The 22,138-nt window shown below is 48.1% G+C and overlaps 1 protein-coding gene across 4 annotated transcripts in view; it reads right to left on the reverse strand.

The window, feature by feature from the left end:
- ADAM22 (ADAM metallopeptidase domain 22) overlaps nucleotides 1–22,138 on the reverse strand; it is a 730,321-nt gene that overhangs the window by 286,994 nt on the left and 421,189 nt on the right. For all 4 annotated transcript variants that reach the window (XM_029588789.1, XM_029588790.1, XM_029588788.1 and 1 more), the window contains exon 8: nucleotides 12,760–12,830. In XM_029588789.1, coding sequence (XP_029444649.1) covers nucleotides 12,760–12,830 — 71 coding nt within the window. The remainder of the gene's footprint in view (nucleotides 1–12,759; nucleotides 12,831–22,138) is intronic.

Genomic DNA, 22,138 nt, shown 5'->3' on the forward strand with positions numbered 1-22,138 from the left:
CACTATGAACCTTGATATACACATCCAGAGTCAAACGTAACTGGGCATAACAGAAAGAGATACAATTTACTTATCCAATTAGAAAGAATGCAATTGGCAACAGCAGTTCCAGGTTTGTTGGGGGTCAAAAAAAAAAAAAAGCCAGGTGGACCTTCTACAGGTTTCAGATAGAAGGAAAAGGCTCTTTTGCAATCCAGACTATGCAAGATTAGTTCACCTGTGTGGACACATGGCCTGGGGAAGGATGACTGACTGGTTAAAGTAGAAGCGCAGAACACTGGCTAAGGTGTACGCAGAACCACTCTGTTATGAAAAACTTAGTATAGGGTGGATAAGCCACTATGCCTGAGGTTCACTGATTCTAACTGCCGGAGTAACTGCCACCAAAAACAAGACCTTCCAGGATAGATACTTCAGATCATAGGACTCTAATGGCTTAAAGGGAGCTTTTATCAACTGGATGAGTACCACACTGAGGTCTCAGGTCACAGTGGGAGTCCTGATGGGACGCTTCATTTGAAGCAAGCCCTAAATGAATCTGGGTTTACATTCTAGATCAGAAATGAGCAATTCCAGTCCTCGAGAGCCACAAACCAACCAGGTTTTCAGAATATCCCTAATGAATATGCATGAAATGAATATGCAACTCTCTCTCATGCATATTCCTTATGGATATCCTGAAAACCCATCTGGTTTGCGGTCTTCAAGGACCGGAATTTTCCACCCCTGTTCTTGATGTTCATGATAAGTGCCAACTGAACTGAAATGAACCCTGACAGAGTTAGTCTTCAAACTAGACTCTGAAAGATGTAGAATATATTCAAGCAGCTTTTGTGGGGGATAGAAGAAAGAATTTAGGTCTTTCTCTCACATCAGAAGGCAAACCTCCTCCATTTAAAACTACATGATTTCCTTGTGGAATTCCTCTAGAAGCCAAAACACCCTCAGAGATGTTAAGAGAATTCAATGCTACCCTCTCAACATCCAGGCTGTGAAGGCTAGAGACCTGATATTGGGATGATATATTGTTCCCTGATTCTGAGTGTTGTCGGCTGGAGAATTCCCCAACCCGATTGGTTCCCTGATGGAAAACTCCCAGAAGAGCAGAAATGAAATCTGTCTCTTCTGAATTTTAGGAAAATGTTTGCCACTAGAAAAATTTGGGGATAAGCATACACAAGACCTTTCTCCAATCTAGGAAGAAAGCATCTGAGGCTAGTTTGCCTTGAGTCCCTCTTCTGGAGAAGACATTCAGGACCTTTCAATTCAGAGGAGACTCAAACATTTCTATCATGGATGTTCCCCATTCATGGAATAACTGATTTGTTACTCCCCTCTCCAGGGAACATTTGTGAATTTCCAGAATCTGACTCAATCTGTCCACTGGGACATTCTCCTTGCTTGTGAAGTATGTGGCCTTAGGACCATCTCATGAGAGAAGACCCAGGTTCATAAGTGGACAGCTTCATGACACTGCTTGTAAATGCAGATCATTGCTACACAATTGTATGAATGAAGACAATTTTGTTAGCCAACCAATCTCTGAAAGCCTTTAAAGTGTACTCTAGGAAATTTGGCTGAAGGTTTTCCTGAGCAGACCAAAGGACCTGGATGTGATACCTGCCTTCATGAGCTCTGCAGCCCAAGTTGGATGTGTAACGCCACCTCAGGAGGTATGTCACACTCTGGAGGGGCCATAAACTTATTTATAGTTCAGAGCAGGGACACCTGACTAGCTCTTGTCACTGGGTGTGGATCCTTTTCAAGGGGGGAAAGCATTAACTTTCAGGGCCCAAGAGCTAGGGGTGACTTTTTCCCTTTGTGTTGTCTTTGGAAGAGGGGTATTTTTCCTCACATCCCGTTTCTCAGTCTGAGTTTCCTGGGAGAGGGATATTGTGGAACCACTTTGTTAGTGTACAAAATTAAAGTCTTTACTGTTCAAATACTGATGATAAATGGCACAAAAAAGTCAACTGCAGCTCCACAGAATTCTCTTCTTTTCTTCTCTTACAGTCTCTTTCCCTCTATCTGTGCAGCACTCGCATACCAGGGCCAGGGAAACATCCACCCTCCAGGGCTTGGTTAATGGAGTTCCCAGGTGGGCAAGGTCTCTTTAACCTGGTTGAAAACATTTCCAATCTGGCAAAAATAGTAAATAGTCTATGGCACAGAGAATACATTTTTTCTTTCTCTCCCCAGAAGGATGAAAACACCAGATGGGTGTCCTCAGTGATTTACAGTTTCTCTTACTCACAGCAGATCTTCTGCAGCTCTTTGGTTCTTACACAATCTCTTTATCTCTTTCTGGATCCTAATGAGCGGGATTTCCTTGAAGCAAGCAGCTCTCCTTGCTTCAAACGGAAAGGAAGGGCAGCCAGAACTTCCTCCTGGAGCTTGAAATCAAAGTCTTTTTCCCTTAACTGAATTTAACAATGGAGTTCCTCCTTGCATCAGGTCACTGACATCATAGAAGGTATGGAGGGCAGGTCTTCTCTAACCTGTACAGCCCCAGACATAGGGTTCCCCATGCCCTAGGCCCAGGTGATGTACAGGCTCTCACAAGGCTCCTACCACTTAAAATCTAAAATCGAAAAATATACCCAGAGGGAAAATCCTAACCATCCAGGGGGTGGACTGTATAAGGAAAACCCTCCCAACCCTGGTCAGTTTCTCCAGGCAGGGTGTGCCTGGCTCCTCTGACTGGGCCTGAAAAACAACTATCTACCTCCTAACTCTGAGCAAACCATGAGGGTCTCCCTGCTGAGCTCTCTGTAGAGAGCTGCTATATAGACTCTCAGGAGGACAGCTATTCCAGACCTCTCAAAGGGAGGGGCTGCATTTGAATGGATTCTCCCTCCATTCACTAACCTATGCTCTTCCTAGCTACATTAAGGATTTGCCCAGGCCTTAATGGTAACAGACAGACTGCCCATGGTCAGGATAATTTGGGTTGGAAGAACATGAAAGGAGATTCTTCCAGCATGATTTGATTGAATCAGCCACCAGGATAGAATCCTTGAACTGTATGATTATTGGAATGCTGTCTCAAATATCTGAGTGGCTTGAGTCCACTGTGATTGGATGTTGCATTGGGCCTGTCTCATGTGAAGATATGCCAAGGGTGCTACATGTACTGTTGATGCCATTAGGCCCAACATCCTCAACATGTCCCATGCTGCTATTTGTTGATTCTACTACTTTCACTGTGAACATCAGTATGATGATCCTTTCCTGTGAAAGAAAGACTTTCACCTGAGTCATATCTAGCAGAACTCCTCTAAATTCATAGAAACATGATGGCAAAAAAAGACCACATGGCCCATTCAATCTGCCCACCTGACAATTAATTTAGCATTATAATTCTCATCACTTACTTAGAGATCCCCAGTATTTATTCCATACTTTTAATGAATTCAGATATAGCTTGTGTCTCCATCACCTCCACTGGGAGGTTCCACACATCCACCATACTCTCTATAAAGAAATATTTCCTAAGGTTACTCCTGAATCTACTCCCGTTCACCCTCTTCTCATGGCTTTTGTTCTAGAGCCCCCTTTACATTGAAAAAGGCTCACCTCCTGTGCATGGAAACCTTTCAGATATTTGAATATCTCTTATATCTCCCCTATCTCAGCTTTCTTCTAGAGTATACATATTTAGATCTTTGTGTTTATCCCTGTATGCTTTAGAACAAAGACCACTGGCCATTCTAGTAGCCACTCTCTGGACTGACTCCATCCTGTTATATTCTTTTGAAGGTGTGATCTCCAGAATTGTACAAAGTATTCCTAATGAAGTCTCACCAGGGACCTATACAGGGGCAATATCACCTCCCTTTTTCTGCTGACCATTCCTCTTTCTATGCAGCCAAGCATCTTTCTGGCTTTTACTGTCACTTTATCCACCTGTTTGGCCACCTTAAGATCATCAAAGCAATTGCCCCCAGATCCCACTCTTCCTTTGTACTTAGAAGAATTTCATCTCCATTACTGTACCTTTCCCTTGGTGTTCTGAATCCTAAATGCATTGCTCTGCATTTTTTAGCATTAAATCTTAGTTGCTGGATCTTAGACCATTCCTCGAGCTTCACTAGAACCTCCTCATGTTTTCCACTCCTTCCTGGCTGTTCATCCTGTTATAGATTTTGGTATTATCAGCAAAAAGACAAACCTTTCCTGACAACACTTCCATTATGTTGCTCACAAAAATGTCAAAAAGAACCAGTCCAAGGACCAATTCCTGAGGCATACCACTAGCCTCTACAGAGAAATACCATACAATAACCTCTACAGAGAAAACACCATTTACCCTTTATCGTCTCCCAGGTTCTAATCCAGTCAATTACTCTAGAATCCATACCAAGGGCGCACAATATATTTAAAAGTCTGTGTGGAACCATGTCAAAGGTCTTGCTGAAATTGTTACGCGTGCCGCCCATGGCAGACCCACGGCGTGGCCTTCTCACTTTCTCATGTGGACTCCAGCTCCTGGTTCCTCTTCTGTGGCGGCGGTGGGCCGCCAGTTCCAACCTCAGGTCACCTCCAGTGCCTCCAGCTGTGCCATGGTCCCAAGTGTTGCCAGACAAGATGTCCTTGCTCGTTGGGCCTCTCCACGAGGCCCGCAGAGAGATGCCACCATTGGCGCCGTGCCCCTCCCTAGGCGCACACGCGCACATCACTAGTTCTTTTAAAGGGTCTGCGGTGGGATCCTGGCCGCAGCCTCGGATGCTGACGACAGACTCTTCAGCGTATAAAAGCTCAGGCCTCGCTCCATAGCCTTACCTTTGCAACAGGTCTCCTCTTACTCCGAGTAGTCGTTGCTGATAGAGAATCCTCTCTGCTTCGCGTTCCTGTTTCCTGTGGTTCCTGGTTCCTGTCTTCTTCGTTCCTGTCTCATCTATGTGTTGGACTGACTCTTTGGATTTCGACTCTGCTTTGTTTGACTACTCTTCAGCTCATTTCCAGCCCCAGACCTCTGCTACGCCTAACTACTCTTCTGCCTGCCTCCAACCCCGGACTTCCGCTACGCCTGACTACTCTTCAGCTTATCTCCAACCCCGGACCTCAGCTACACTTGACCATGCTTGTCTTCTCCCTGCCCTGACCATTGCCTTGATTGACTACGCCTGCCTTCTCCGTGCCCTGACCACTGCCTTGATCGACTATGCTACAGACCTTTCCGTGTCCAGAGTTCTACGCTACTTGCCACGGCTCTGATCCTAGCCTGTCAATGACGCCGCCTCTTGCCTATCCTCTGGACGTGGACTTACAAGGCTTAGGCCTTCCTTTGCTTGAGTGCCTCCAGTTACTTGTTGTTCCTTTGGTGCCTGAATTCCTGTACCGAATCCCGTCCAGGGTAGAACTACACCATCTACCAGCTGCTGACTTTAGGCTGAACCACTTCTTGTTGCTTACTAACCTTGAGGCCCGCCTAATTCCTGCCGGCCCCGGCACCCAACGGCTCAACCCAAGGGGAACGAGGGCTGGTATAGGTGAAGCTCAACTGCCTCTAGCTTCAGCCCACTCCACCTGCTGACGGTGGGGAGCCATAGGTCCTTACCTACAGGTTGCTTCAACCCCATCTCGGCCCAAGGGTCTACCTCCGACAACAGAAATCCAAGTACACTATGTTTAGCGCTCTCCTTTGATCCAACTCTCTGGTCACCCAATCAAAGAAATTTATCATATTCGTCTGACAGGATTTACCTCTGGTAAAACCATGCTGCTTTGGATCTTGCAATCCATTCAATTCCAAAAATTGCACTATCCTCTGTTTTAGGAGCGATTCCATTAGCTTGTTTACCAGAGAGTTCAGACTAACTGGCCTATAGTTCCCAGCTTCCTCCTTACTTCCAATTTTATGAATAGGAACCACATTCACCCTTTTCTAGTTCTCTGGAACTACTCCAGACTCTAAGGGGGGGGGTCTTAAGAGGGGGGTACTGTTATGATCATCGGTTGCAGACGGCTGCGACCGCATCTACTCACATCCTGCTCTGTCCTGCTTCCCTCTCCAGGCCTGCTTGTGGCACGGGCCAGTTTCTGCTGCCGCGTTCATCATGGCTCCTCGTGGCAGTCAAGACACCACCGCCTTCCACGCCGACTCCGGGCCTTCCTAGGTGTGTGCGTGCCCCACCGGACCCTCTTTTAAAGCCTCTTCAGCGGGAACCTTGGGGGCGTCCCTGAGGGATGATGTCATTACATCAGAGTACTTAAGCTCCACCTTCACCCCCAGCTAGCCGACTTGGCAACGAGTTCCATTATTCACTACGAGCTCCTGTCTCTGTTGTTCCTGTGGTGACGCTACTGGACCTTCTTGGACTCTGGACTCTGCCTGGTACCTGCTCCTTGGGGGCCAGTGTGCACACTTGACGGACTCTTGGTCTCCTGGTGCCTTCCAGAAGTCCTATCCCGCTGGCACCCCACTCTTTGGGGCTGCCTCTGAGAACGACTTCACCACTTAGGAGTTCTATCACCGTGCTTCCCCGCTCCTCGGAGCAGTGCCTTCATTCTATACAGAGACTGTCAGTGCTTCCCTGCTTCTCAGGGAGGTGCCTTCGTCCCATATCGAGAGTCTCAATGCTTCCCTGCTCATCGGGGTAGAGCCTACGTTCTACGCTTGGGACTGCCAGTGCTCCCCGCTCCTCGGGGCAGTACCCTTGATTCTATCACCGGACACTGCCGGCACTGCCCTCTCCTCAGGCTGTTCTACGTCATCATCTGGAGACCTGACTCGGGCTTCCCCGCTCTGCGGGTTGGCCTACGTGATTGCATCAGTACCTCCTTCGTGGTGCAGCTCTACCCCTCGGGGTTGCCTCTCCGGAATACCTCCTGCATGCGATCCCCGCTCCGTGGGCCTGCCTAGTGCCATCCCCTTCAGAGGTCTCTGCCCAGGTACTGAACTCCAGCCAGCCTATGAACTGTGGGGATCCCTCCTAGCTGTGTCTCTTATCCCGCTCCTCGGGACCTCTCCACAGTTTCTCCCAGAGCTCCCCGCTGTGCCTGACCTCGCCTCCCGATGGTGCAGACCTGTGGGTCCCCTCCCCACAGGTAGTAACAACTCTCACCTCAGGCCAAGGGTCCACAAACCGACAAACCATTACATGTAGTTTATGAATGCTAACCTTTTGTTCCTTACCTTTTCAGCTACTTCTTTAGAAAACCATAACGGGCTCTCTTGCCTCTTCCCTTTATTTACATTCCTAACAAAAATATTAGCTGCCTGATATCTCCTTTTAGTTTTGCCCATTGCCTTTCTACTTCCCCTAGATTTTCTCATCCAGTTAACAACTCCTTAAGGTACTTCTCCATTTTGAGAAAATTAATTTTCCTGAAGTCTAGGACTCTTGCCTTAGAATGAACTTTCATCTCTTGCATCCTAATAATGAACCAGTGGTCACTAGTTCCCAGATGATCATCCACTACAACATGAGGAATACTGTCCACTTTGGTAAGCACTAGATCTAGTATCACCCTCTCCCAGTTGAAAGATTTTATGACAAACCCTAGCAACTCTAAGACTTGGATGGTTTTGATTCTATGGCACCTACTTGAGATGTGCTCTTGACTAGCCAATTGTCCAGGTATGGAAATACAAGCGCTCCCAGTCTGCCTAGATATGCAACCATCACTGCATGACATTTTGTGAACACACTTGGTGCTATGCAGGGCCAGTGCAAGGGTATTAGGCGCCCTAGGCGAACCTTTTGTCTTGCATCCTCACCCCCTCCCCTGGTCGTGCCGCCCTCCCCCTGTCGCCCTGCCTCCTACCGGCTAGTTTGACTCCAGCCGGTGGTTGGGTTGGATGAGCACAGATGGGGCGCTCGTCGGCAGCAAGAGAGAAGAGACAGCTGCCGCTGCGGCGGCGGTTGTGGCAGCAGCAGCAGCAGCATATTGGATATTGGAGGTGATGTTTCCCTATTACAAATCTGATACACTTCCTGATACCTGGAAATATCTCTATGTGGATATAGGCAGAACATCCAATTCCCTGTTTCTTTTAAAGTAATCAAGGTGCCCATGGAAACCATCTTGAACTTTTCCTTTCCCAGGAATTTGTTCAAAGTCCTTAGGTCTAGGATGGGAAGGAATCCCAATTTTTCTTTTAAATCAGGAAATACTTTAAATAAATATCTCCACCCTCTTTCCCCTGTTGAAATGTATTCAGTGGCACTGACCTCTAAGAAAGAGAAGAGTTCCTTTTGCATCAGTTTCTGATGCTAAGAAGTAGACCAAGAGCTTCTCAGATGACAATTTGATGGAGTTTCCAATAGATGTAATTTGATTCCATTTCTGATTATGCCAAAAATTCAAGTGATTATGGTTATTCTGAACCAATAGTTTACATAAAACCACAGCCTTCCCCTGACAGGAAGTTTTTCTGGCATGGCTTTGATCTCCTGGATGTAGTCAAAATCTAAACACGGCTTGTTGCTTTTGGGCTCTCTGCTGTTGGGATGAGAGTGAGGTCCTTGTTGCTCATGGTCTAAAGGAAGTGGTGGTAACACCTCCTCGGAGGATAGAAAGATCTTCTTAGTGCCCTACTTGAATTCCTCCTAGAGGGAGAGGATGAGTTTGGTGTGGCATAAAAACATAAGAAATGCCATGCTGGGTCAGACCAGGGTCCACTGAGCCCAACATTCTGTCTCCGCCAGTGACTAGTCTGGGTCACAAGTTCCCTTCAGATCCACAATGTTGCGCTCCGGTGGCTGGGAGCACTAGAGGTGAGATGTGTGCCCCTTGCGGTAAGACGGACCTCGTCTAGGGGTGGAGGTGACCAAGCGCCTGCCGACCTGCATGCCTGGATGAGGCCGACCACGCAAGGTTGGTCTCTGAGTGGTCCTCTGACTACTCCCAGCCCTTTCGGACCTGCTGCAGGGAGCAGCACAGGTGGCAGGACAGACAAGAGACGAGGGCGGACAAGGGCTGAAGCTTGAAGGCTGAGACGAAGGCTTCAGGACTCAGGAGAAGAACACAAGGCATCGACATCCAGAAAGGCGAGCAGATGGAAGCTCCGGTCAAAGAAGGCATCTGAGACTAGAGTAGGTGGAGTCTCAAGGCAACAGAAATGTCCGAGGCACGGATGACTCTTACGGACCTTGGGAAATCCAGACAAGACGAAAAGGACTTGGAAGACTTAGACGAAGATGAGTGGGCACTGTTCCTCAGGGCGCCCTACACATCCCACTACTCAGGGCGGACCCAATGGGCTGGTCACAGACCACCCTGTCCTCCTCACGCCCTACACAGCCTAAGGAGGCTGGTCACGGACCACGCGGGAGCGGAGCAAGCTCAGGAAAGGAATCCAACTGACAGAGGCTCCAATGACCGGAAACAGGAACCGACGGAACGGATTTACCCTCGGAGTGGCCACCTGGAGGACTCGGAGAGCTGGAACATAGCAGGAACAGATATCAGGAAGGTCAAGTATATAGGGACCTCTAGCCATCAAGGAAATCAGGCCTTCTGGAACATCAGGAGGGCAGAGACGGAGGACATCAGGGCATCAGAGACTGGGATCAGGAACAGCAGAGACAAAACAAAGAGGGATCCCTTGGAATACTGGAACACTGAGCAAGAACATGGAGTCTGAGAGGAAGGACATGCTCCTCAGATGACTGGCTCATTGCAAAGGCAAAGCTGATTGGAAGTTGAAGTCCTTTTATAGGGCTAAAGACAGGCAACTCTCTGGGAGGAGTTTGGATGGAACACACCTAGCTGGCCCTATAACTGAGGAGAAATGCTGCGGGCCGGCCCCTAGGGAGAAGGGCGCGGCCCAAACCAGTAAGTCCATGCAGACCCAGGCAAGCCCCAGGCAGGCCCCAAGGACATCGAAGGCCTCTCAGGCCCTGGAGCAAATCCTGGATAGTTCGTAGGCAAAACCCCGGCTTCGGAGCGGCCTCCAGGAAAGAGGTGAGAAGCCTCCCATAGCACAGCCACAGGAGGATTCATAACACACAATAGTTGATCTATTTCTTGTATCACACACCCAGAGTTAAGCACTGGCTTTCCCAAGTCTGTCTGGCTAATAACTGTTTATGGACTTTTCCTTCAGGAATTAGTCCAATCCTCTTTTGAACCCCACTATGCTAACTGTTTTGACCACATCCTCTGGCAACAGATTCCATAATTTGATTGTGTGCTGAGTGAAAAAATACCTCCTACGATTTATTTTAAATCTGCGCTCTCAATCTCCATAGATGTACAGCCATCACTCCAAGATGTTTTGTGAATATACATGGCACTGATGCTATTCTAAAGTGTAGTATGTACAGTGGGCTTTAATTTGAACCATCGCTGCCATGATTTTATCTCCTAAGAGATTCTCTCTATTGCATGGAACATCTGTCAGTCTTTCCTGGACATCTTGTCTGAGGTCTAAAGCCTGCAATCATGTGAGTATACAGGCACTAATCCCCACCACTGAGACTCTATGTCATTTCAAAAACATCGAAGATTGATTGGACCATGTGTTTTCCACAACTGATACTTGTTCACTAGTTACTCTATGGTAACATGCATATCCTGAGGGAGATACTCTGACACTCCCTTCACCTCTTTCAGTATGTTTCGCATATACTGGCCCATGAACAGCTGACAAGATACTATATGGGTATTGAGCCTAGCATCCCGATGTATTTTTCTCCCAGTAAAGTCAAGGGTACAAGAATTCTACCCTGGGAGCACTGAAGAGAAGGTTCTAGATCTCTTGGCATTTTTGAGAGTGGATTCAACCTCAACTGGCTGATCTGCAGTATTCAGTAGATGGGCACTGCCATGATTTTCTTGGGGAAGTCCATATACTGGAGGATATCAAGCATTTTTGCCCTTAACTCTTTCTACTTTTATAAATTAAATGGAATGGTCTCTGCTATTTTATTTTCAAAATCAGAAAAAGAAAGGTGTATCAAAGGAGAATGTCTTCTGTTCTCTGGATAAGAGGGTTCCAAGTAGAGACTAGTTGACTCCTCCTGATCAGAAAATTCCTTAGGAATACTCAGATTCTGAGCCAGGATCAAAAGTTGAAAGTTTAGGCTGAGTCTGTATCTGGATAGCAGACAAGGTCTCTTGCCTGTTGTCATCTAGATTTCGATGAACATCTATCTGTACCTTGTGGAATCTTCTCCATCAATGCACTGTAAATTGGCACCAGTCCTCAGTGTTGATGCCTCTCTAGAAACTGGCATTTAGGCCCTTCTGCCAGATGTCACGAGAATCTCTAGCAGAGGCTGGACCTTAGTTTCTAAAGCTACCAACGATGTTGACGCCAATGCACTGGTGCTTGCAGCCCTGTGATCCAATGATTGAATCTTTTTTTTCAGTTCCTCCTCAAAAACTGATGATGCTAATACTACATGGGAAACAGGAGGAAGTGGACCCATCTTCCTTGGATACTTTAGGAAGATCAGCAGCTCCCATCTGGCCCTTAGAGGCTGATGTGTTTTCCAAGATCGATGGAAAAGTGAGCTGCCCTCTCTAGGGGAATGCTTTGGGGGATTTACGACTACAGCCAGAATTCCCCCACTCCCAGCATTGTGCACAGATAGAAACTTATGCTTCTTAGCCTTTGCCTGATGTCCAGTATCGGTGCTCCTCGATGCTGGTACTGATGAAGCAGAATCTTTTGCTTTGATCAAATGGGGGAAGATAGATGTAGCTCAGTGCTGCCCTGGGTGTGCATTGTTGAAGGAGATCGATGCTTCCTTGATGCTGATGGTGCTGCTCCTGGGGCCATGTTGACATCACTGATGCCAATGGGCCAGAATTATATTTCCTAAAGATCTTCTCTATGAGCTCCAGATAGGAACACATTATCTGGGAGTCATTTTCCTACAGGTAGATCACATCCCTCTGCAATGTACTTGTTGAAGCCACTGGCTCTCATTTTCTTTTGAGTCAATTGCCAAAAGATTAATGAAGTGAAATCAAATGACTAGGTATTAAACAAAAACTGACCAATAGAGCTTGATGCACTGACATTGATGCACATGGTGGTGAATGAAAGAAAATTTGAACATGATCAAAAAATCAACTTAGTGAATCTAAGAAGGGTGAGATAAGGTAAACTGAGAGGCCCCACAACAAAAATATGCAAAAATATGAAAATTTCTCATAGGTAAAAAAAACCCCTGACTGTTTGGCTCCAAGAAAAATCTAGAACTGAATGGCCCTACATGATGACTATGATACAGGACGGCACATACATGTTTAACAGAGTATGCCAAAAGTTTCTGTATGCTTTGAAAAAAATCTTCACTAGCTAGATTCTGCTGGATGGCATTACTTCATCTGTGAGAACTTCACATCCTGCTTGTCCTCTGAGAAAAGGGTAAATGTGGAAATTCACTTTCAGAGTCAACTTCAGCAGCAAGAGTAACACACTCTGGCCTAGATTCACTAATGCTGCAAGGCATAGTGAATCCCGGCAGTAACGGGGGTTGGGAGGGCGAAGCGGGGGGTGGTCCTGCACTAGCCGGCAGCGATCGCACCTCCGCAGTGCGATCGCTGCTGGTGTCGCGCCAAATAACTACACCATAAAAGGTGTAGTTATTCGGCGTGAAATAGGCAGCGATATGGAAGCTTACCGTTTCGCTGTCCGCGCTGTGTTCGCAGAGTCGGCCCCGGTGCTGCCCCGACACCTCCTCTTCTGGGGCCAACTCCGCCCCGATGTTGCTTTCGCACGCGTGAGCTAAGCTTTAGAAAATAACCCCTTAAATGTAGTACAACTAATTATATATTAGTACAGTATAGTCCACTTACCTGCCTTATACTTCTTTTGTACCTTGGTTTAAAGATAAACTTCTCTGATGTGTCATTCATTTGCCAAAATTCTAAATGGAAGGCACAAACAATAAATTATATAAATGTTTATTTTTTCTATTACAATTGGATCTTGGTTTTCCCAGAAGCTTCTATAAGCATTTTTTCCACATCCGCTGTTAATCCTCCTTTCTTCTAGCTCCTTCCATCAGCCATATAATCACTAAAATCAACCTCCATTACTATTTCTATGCAGCTGACACTACCAACTGGCCAATTTTTGGATCACAATCCAAGAAAGAAAAGACTGATTTTGTTTTTCCTGTGACTGAACATTTTTGCATTTGCAATTTGTGATCATATAAAAATTACTAAAAATGAAAGCCAACCCCTATCCCCACCTCTTTCCAGTATTGTGGAATATATATATACTGTAAATAAGTAAATAATAATAATTTGATTCAAGAAATGAGAGAAAAGAGGTACTTTTTTTGAGGCACCTCTGCTTGCCTATGAGGAGAATGTGTATCTTGGAAATACTGAGCTGCAAGAAGCTGAGGTGATTCCATCAATAGACATGGTCAATTCATATTTATTACCTCTGCTCATGACCTTTTTCCACTAATATTTCACATATTGGAAAGAAGAGGGTCACATGTACCATATTATTGATTCTTCCTCTTCTGAAATGCTCATCTCTTGCCTTCGGGTCCTCATCTTAAATACTGCATTTCTTTATGATATCCCTAAGGTCAAACTCTATAGGCTTTTTAATATGTTCAAAATGCTACAGGTCATCTCCATAATTCAACCAAAATATATGATTCCACCACTCCAACTAGTCTTCAGAATCTTCTATTGTACTAATTCTGCATATATTTCAGACCTTATCACTTAGTATTTTTCTTTCTACTCCTTTAAGTTCTGTGTTATTACTGTTACATATCCCAGACTTGTTACACGTGCCATCCACGGTAGACCCGCAGTACAGCCCCCCCTCACCTTTCCACAGGGAATCCAGCCTCTGGTTCACCTCACTGGGGGAGGCCCAAGCTCCATCCTTGGGCCTCCCCCGGTGCCTCCGGCTCTGCCACAGTCCCTGGCGTTCCTGGTCCTGCTGCCAGTGCTCGTCGGGCCTCTCCGCGTGGCCCGCGGAGAAACGCCACTACTCGCGCTGTGTCCTTCGCTAGGTGTGCATGCACGCATCGCTGATCCTTAAGTAGGGACCATGGCGGGAACCTAGCCGCAGCCCCGGATGATGATGTCAACCTATTCAAAGTATTTAAGCTCAGGCTCAACTCCCTAGCGTTGCCTTTGCAACAGGTCTCCTCGCTGGTCGAGTACTCGTTGCTACTAAGAGATTAGTCTCAGCATTCCTGTTCCTCGTTGTTCCTGTTTCCTTGTTCCTGCCCTGCTTATGCTTTGGATTGACTACACAGACTTTTGACTCTCCAGACCCAGACCTCTGCTTCGCCTGACTACACTACAACTTATCTCCAGCCCCAGACCTCTGCTTGTCCGACTAAGTATTGCCAATCTCCAGACCCTGACTTTTGCTCCATCCGACTACGCTATTCACTATCTCCATGATCAGACCTCAGCTTTGCTTGACTACACTCTTGAGTATCTCCGTGACCAGACCTCAGCCTTGCTTGCCACTGCCTCTGGATCGCCGCCTGCCCTGACTCAAGCCTTCCATTGGACGCCTCTTCTGCCTACTCCCTGGACATGGATTCATCAGGCTTTGACCTACCTTTGCTCGAGCGCCCTCTGTCTGCCTTCGTTCCATTGACACCCGAGTTTCCAGGACATTATCAGTCCGGAGTAGGACTGTACCACCTCTCGCCTGCTGTCTCTGGGCTGAACCAACTTCTCCTGCAACTATATACAGAGGTCCACCTAAGTCCTGCCGGCCCTGGCACCCAAAGGCTCAACCCACGGGGAATGAGGGCTGGTATAGGTGAAGCTCCAGCGGCCTCTGCCTATCAGTCCACTCCACCTGCCGACGGTGGGGACCCATAGGTCCTTACCTACGGGTTGCATCAACCCCACCTCGGCCCAAGGGTCCACCTCCGGCGCAACAAGACTTGCTTCTGCCACTATAATCTAGAACTCCAAATACCAGTAGAAAATGTATCTTGTAATCTCTTTCTTCTGATTCTTCTCCATTACCTAATAAAAACCTTTGCACAATTTGGTATTCAGCGTCTTGTTCAACAACCCCACCCTGCTTCTTTTCATTCCTTTCTCTTTACTTTTTTTTCCCAAAGACACTAAATGGAAGAAAAGAATTAGTAAATCAGGAAAAAACTGTAGACTTCTTGTGATTTAGTACATCGAGCAACGTTTTATATGACATAACTACCAGCATGTAGCTGGAAAAAGAAATCCCTTCTGTTTGTACACCAACCAGTATGTCACTAAAACATCCCTATAAAAATTGCCTATATTTCAGCAAAATCAAGAAAAATGTTTAGATTGCAAAAGCCAATTGAGCAGCCTATCGAGAACCACCAGTTTGCAGAAACTTATTTCTATTATGGAGCACAATGGGACCGGCTTTTACATAAATACTGGCATACAGAATTGTCCAGTTAGAAACTAGGCACTTGAATAAAGTTCAAATCTCAGCTCCTGTTTGGCAATAGTGTTCAAATGCCAGTTAACTCTGCTACTTACAAATCTTTTTACAGAGTATTTTATTTTTCTAGGGTAATTTTTTTTTTCCAGGGATCTTCATTACAAAATAATAGAACAAAAGCAGAAATTATAGTTGTAACAGGGATGGGGAAAAGATACACACCTTAGCATGAAGCCATGGGGTCTATCCCCTGCCCAGCCTTACTATCAACTGGATTGTGAGGATGGCATGGTATGATAATTGTTGTTAACCTGCTTTTGACGTAGCAGTTTTGTTTGAATGAGTGATTAATGCTGATCAATTTTGCTTTTTAAGCATTGCTGGGGGCAGTATTGGCTTTTAGATGCCTCCTTTTGCTTGTATTCATGAGCTTGAAGCTGCTGGGATTAAAATCTTTATATACTGAGGTTGTTGCAACTATGATTAACTGCTGATGCTTAGATATTTGTTGCAATTTGCTGTTGCTGAATTTCTGGGTGTATTTGCATGTTATTTTTAATGTGTATTATGCACTGTATTGTAGTTATTGTATTTATATTTTAAATTCTATACCGCCTTAGAGAAACATGCTGGGAAAGCGGTACAGAAATTTTTTAAAATAAAATTAAACATTTTACTGTTGATTAGCTGCTGTTGCACTGGAGGTGGACCGTTGGGCCGAGGTGGGGTTGACGCTACCTGTAGGAGGGATCCTACAGGTCCCCACCATCGGTGGGCAGAGAGGGCTGACAGACGGAGGCCAGCTGGCGCTTCACCAATACCAGCCCTCGTTCCCGCAGGTTGAGCCTTTGGGTGCAGGGGCTGGCTAGACTTAGGTGGCTTCCGTCAGTGGTCGCCGATGGGTGGATCGAGGTCAGCCCAGAGGCAGCAACTATTGTAGGTAACAGTCTGTACTGGACGAGGGGGAGTCCCAGAGACTTGGGCGCCAACAGGAACACAGTCTGATAGAGGGCGCCCGAGCAAGAGCAGGCCGAAGCCTGAATGGACCACATCCAGGACAAAGGCTGAAGAGGCGTCTTGAAGCAAGTTGGAATCAGGGCTGGTGGCAGCCTGGAAGCAGTGGCAAGCAAGGCTGAGGTCTGGACGAGGAGAGAATCAAAGGATGTCAGATGAAGCAGAAGCACAGGTCTAAAGAGAAGCAACGGCATAATCAAGCGATGCAGAGGTCCGGGGCTGGAGAGAGGCAACGGATTAGTCAGGCAATGCAGAGGTCTGGGGATGGAGAGAGGCAACGGAGTAGTCAGGCAATGGAGAGGTCCGGGGATGGAGAGAGGCAACAGAATAGTCAGGCGATGCAGAGGTCCGGGGCTGGAAAGAGTCAATGGAGTAGTCAGGCCGTGCAGAAGTCAAACCAGGTTAGCAATCCGGAGAACAGATGAAGGAACAGGAACAAGGAAACAGGCACGAAGGCACGAAGGCAATCAGGATCGGGAACCAGGAACAGAAGAAGCAATGAGTACTCGACTAGCGAGGGGACCTGTTGCAAAGGCAATCTGAGAGAGCGGAGCCCAGGTTTATATACCGAGTTCAGCTGACGTCATCATCTGGGGCTGTGGCCAGGATCCCGCTAATCCTTTAATAGGGACTACTCCGTTGCCTCTCTCCAGCCTCGGACCTCTGCATCGCCTGACTACTCCGTTGCCTCTCTCCAGCCCCGGACCTCTGCATTGCTTGACTACGCCGTTGCTTCGCTCCAGCCCTGGACTTCTGCTTCGTCTGACCATCCTTTGACTCTCTCCTCATCCAGACCTCAGCCTTGCTTGCTGCTGCTTCCACACTGCCGCCAGCCCTGATCCCAGCTTGCTTCAAGACTCCTCTTCAGCCTTTGACCTGGATGTGGTCCATTCAGGATTCAGCCTGCTCTTGTTTGGGCGCCCTCTGTCAGACTGTGTTCCTATTGGCGCCCGAGTCTCTGGGACTCTGCCTCGTCCAGTACAGACTGATACCTACACTAGTTGCTGCCTCTGGGCTGACATCGATCCACCCATCAACAACCACTGACTGAGGCCACCTAAGTCCAGCCGGTCCTGGCAACCAAAGGCTCAACCCGCAGGGAATGAAGGCTGGTATTGGTGAAGCGCCAGCCAACCTCCGTCCATCAGCCCTCTCTGCCTGCCGGCGGTGGGGACCCGTAGGATCCCTCCTAAGGTTAGCGTCAAACCCACCTCAGCCCAAGGGTCCACCTCCAGTGCAACAGATTGCAAAGGTCATGGACTCGGCAGAGGCGTGTGCCCTCCAGGCTATTCCTGGCTTGGCCCTAAAGGTACAAGAACAGCAACAGTTTCTCAAGGCTCTGGCCTCTTCCCTCGAGCATCTGCATACACGGCTAGATGCCATGTCCAGCAACTCAGTTCCAGTGACAGCTTCCTCTCTGCCACAGCTGTCTACTTCCTCTTCCAGAGCCCTACTGGCCCTGCCAGCCCCGCCTCATTTCAACAGTGACTCCAAACTGTGCAGAGGGTTTATTAACCAGTGCTATTTGCAGTTTGCTCTTCAACCCTCCATCTTTCAAGATGAATTAACCAAGGTCACCTTCATCTTGTCTCACCTAGAAGGGAAGACGTTGGCATGGGCTTCTCCTTTGTGGGAGCAATCGGACTCACTCCTACAGGAACTGTCTCGGTTCGTGGCCATATTCCAGCGAATCTTTGATGATCCTGGGCAGCATGCCATGGCAAGTACAAGTCTACTACACCTTCGACAAGGCCAAAGAAGCCTCTTCGCCTATATCATTGAATTCCAGACTTTAGCATCCGAACTCGCTTGGCAGGAGGACTGCCTGGGAGCTATCTACCTGGACAGGCTCTCCCCGCAACTAAAGGATGAGTTGACACCACGAGAGCTCCGTTCCTCTTTCGAAGATCATATCAATCTAACTGGCCGAATTGACCATCATCTCCAAGAGCATCACCGGGAGAATCGGATGCCCAAGAAACCCTCTTGGGTCTGTTCCCACTCGCCACCTGCTACCAACCCTACTACTAGTAGGAATTCTGCTGTGGCCGAGTCTGATGAACCCATGCAGTTGGGTCGTGGGCACCTGTCCCCGGAAGAGCGCCTCAGGCGGAGACAAACAGGCCTGTGTCTGTACTGTGGAGCACCCGGCCATCATCTACAGACTTGCCCAGTCCATCCAGGAAAACTGCCCAGCCTAAGTTCACTTGGGTGCAATGTCCCCGGCCCCTCAACTCTCCATGCCTATTACTATAGTCTGGGACTCTCGATCATTTCCTGTCCTTGCTCTGGTGGATTCCGGAGCAGGTAGTAATTTTATCCTTAAAGACCTTATTCAACTCCTGGGTATCAATACCCGTCCTCTCGAGACTTCCTTATGCATTGCTTCAATTTATGGAGAACCGTTGCACGGTCAAATCTCCTTAACCACAGTGCCAGTTCGACTCCTTACTGGCGTTCTCCATTCCAAAGCAATTGAACTTTTGGTTCTAGAGAAATCCATTTGCCTGGTAGTTTTGGGACTACCTTGGCTCCAATGTCACTCTCCCCAATTTGATTGAGGGTCTCTCCAGCTGACAGAATAGGGCTCTACCTGTCACCAGACTTGCCTTCATAAAGTGGCGCCCCCACCAGTGGTTCCTCTGGGAACCACTTCCTCAGGCATACCTTCTCCCTACGCAGACTTCGAAGAGGTGTTCTCGAAGTAGAAGGTGGACCTCCTACCTCCTCTTCAGAAATTTGATTGTCCCATCGATCTTCTGCCTGGAACCACGCACCCCCCCCCCCCCCCCCCCAGGGCATACCTATCCGCTGTCTCTTCCCGAGACCAAGACCATGATGGAATACATCTGGGAGAATCTTGCGAAGGGATTCATTCACCCCTCGACCTCCCCTGCTGGCGCAAGGGTTCTTTTTTGTGTATCGATTACCGCAGTCTGAATGCGATCACTCTCAAGGACAAGTACCCTCTGCCTTTGATATTTGAATTGTTTGATCGGCTACACGGAGCTTCTATCTTCACCAAGTTAGGCTTACGCGGAGCCTACAACTTGGTGCGTATTCACCCTGATGTCATCTGGAAGACTGCTTTCAACACCAGAGATGGACATTACGAATATTTAGTGATGCCCTTCGGCCTTTGTAACACACCTGCAGTTTTCCAGCGAATGATTAATGAAATCTTCAGGGATCTCTTGTACATCAAAGTTGTGGTGTACCTGGATGACATTCTCATCTTCTCCAAGGACCTGGCCATGCACCATACCGATGTTCGTACGGTACTTCAACGTCTTCAGGAGAACCATCGCGAAATTGGACAAGGGCCTGTTTGAAAAATCCAGCTTGCCCTTTCTGGGGTACATAATCTCCCAACAAGCGTTCTCGATGGATCCTGTGAAAGTAAAAGGAATCCAAGATGGGCCTGAAGGCACGTCAACGTTTTCTAGGATTCACAAATTATTACCGCCACTTTATACCACACTACTCTACATTGGTGGCTCCTCTTACAGCTTTGAACCATAAGGGTCAGGATACCCGAAACTGGACCCCGGAGGCTATCTCTGCCTTTCACCACCTCAATGAGGCTTTCTTAACTGGATATTGCCTCCATCATCCGGACCCTAATCATCCCTTCCTGGTTGAGGTAGATGCCTCTGCGAATGGAGCGGGGGCGGTCCTGAACCAACGCTCTGCATCCGGATCCGCTGTCCTGTGTTCCTTCTACTTGCGCAAATTCTCTGCTGCAGAACAAAATTACAGCATTGGAGACCGCGAGTTACTCGCCATCAAGCTGGCTTTGGAGGAATGGTGCCCATGGCTAGAGGGCGCCCAACATAAATTTACAGTGTTCACAGATCATAAAAACCTGGAATACTTGAGCCAAGCCCAATGTCTTAATGCCCATCAAGCCCGATAGAGTCTGTTCTTTTCTAGATTTAACTTCGAGCTTCGCTACCGCCCAGAGAGAAAAATCTTCAGGCAGATGCCCTATCACGCTCATTTGAATCTGAAGACAATCCCGATGAACCCGGTCATATTACTGACCTAGCCTGCATTTCTCTTTCAGCTACTCATCCTGTTCTTACTGGGGAAACTGTGATGCCCCGTCGACTTCAGGAAAGAGTCCTCTGCTGGGCACATGACTCTAAATTTGCTGAATCACCCAGGGCGAGCGCAAACCCTAGCGCTGCTCCAGCGGTTCTTCTGGTGGCCCACTATGGACTCTGATGCTAAAGCGTACGTCGATTCCTGCAGTACTTGCGCTGAACAGAAATCCCTGGTCGGACGACCTTGGGATTTACTTCAGCCATTTCCAGCTCCTGAAGAACCGTGGACACATCTTTCCACAGATTTCATCGTGGATTTGCCACCATCTAAAGGCCACACGGTCATATGGGTTATAATTGACAGATTCTCCAAAATGGACCATTTTGTTCCACTACCTGGCCTACCATCTGCACCCGAATTGGTACGCCTGTTCTTTCATCACATCTTCCAACTACACGGCTTACCCAAGGTCATTGTTTCTGACAGAGGCTCACAATTCGCCAGATATTGGCGTGCCCTTTGTAAAATGTTTGGCATTAACATCAGTTTAACAACAGCATACCATCCTCAAGCCAATGGACAAGCTGAGCATACAAACCACTCCTTGAAGTCCTTCCTCCGCGCATATATAAACGATCATCAGGACAATTGGTCGGAGCTTCTTCCTTGGGCGGAGTTCTCTCACAACTCCCACATTGCCACTGCTACAGGTACGTCGCCCCTTTCCATCGTTTACGGGAGTCAACCACGACCACCTCTACCCATACCATTGTCAGTGCCTTCTCCTGCTGCGCAAGCCACTGCCGATGCCCTCAAGGCACTTTGGAACCTTTGCTTACGCCAGGCTGCTTCCCGGGCCAAGAGATCTGCTGACAGCCTTCGATGCTCGGCTCCTGAGTTAGTTCCTGGTCAGAAAGTCTGGTTAAGCACCCATTATATTCGACTCAAGATACCTTTTCAGAGGTTTGCACCAAGGAATATTTGACCTTTTCCAATCATTCGTCATGTCAGACCAGTAACTTACCAACTTTGGCTGCTGCCTACATTGGGAATCCACAATACGTTTCACATATTACTCCTAAAACCTGTGGTCCTATCCTGGCCTTCATGAAAGGCTCCTGCACCTCCTCCGCTGCTTGCGGAGACCGACACCACTTAAAAGGTCCTCAAAGTCCTTGATGTCCACCATAGGGGCCGCCGGTGGGAATACCTCCTTTCCTGGGAGGGTTGAGGCCCTGAAGAAAATTCATGGGAGCCAGCAACATCCTGGATAAGAAACTCCACCTCCAGTTTCATCGTGCCCATCCAGGCAAACCCAGACCTCCAAGGGGGAGGCATAGAGGGGGGGTATTGTTATGAGCACCGGCAGTGGCAGACCCGCAGCTCGGATCCCTCACCTCTTTCAAAGTGATTCAGCACCTGGTCCCTCGTCTCTGGCGGCTGTGGGCTGCCAGCTCTGTCCTTGGGCCGCCCCTGGGGCCTCCGGCTCTGCTACAGCTCCTGATGCGCCACGTCCGGCCTCTCCGCATGGCCCGCAGAGAGACGCCGTCCCAACCAGCACCGCGCCCCTCTCTAGGCACACGCAGGCCCTATTAAAGGATTAGCTGTGCGCATGCGCGCTCCTAGGGAGGGGTGCGGCGTTGGTTGGGACGGCGTCTCTCTGCGGGCTACGCGGAGAGGCCCGACGCGGAGCATCAGGAGCTGTAGCAGAGCCGGAGGCCCCAGGGGTGGCCCGAG

This window comes from Rhinatrema bivittatum, chromosome 2 (genome assembly GCF_901001135.1).
Source record: "Rhinatrema bivittatum chromosome 2, aRhiBiv1.1, whole genome shotgun sequence".
NCBI classification, from domain to species: Eukaryota; Metazoa; Chordata; class Amphibia; order Gymnophiona; family Rhinatrematidae; genus Rhinatrema; species Rhinatrema bivittatum.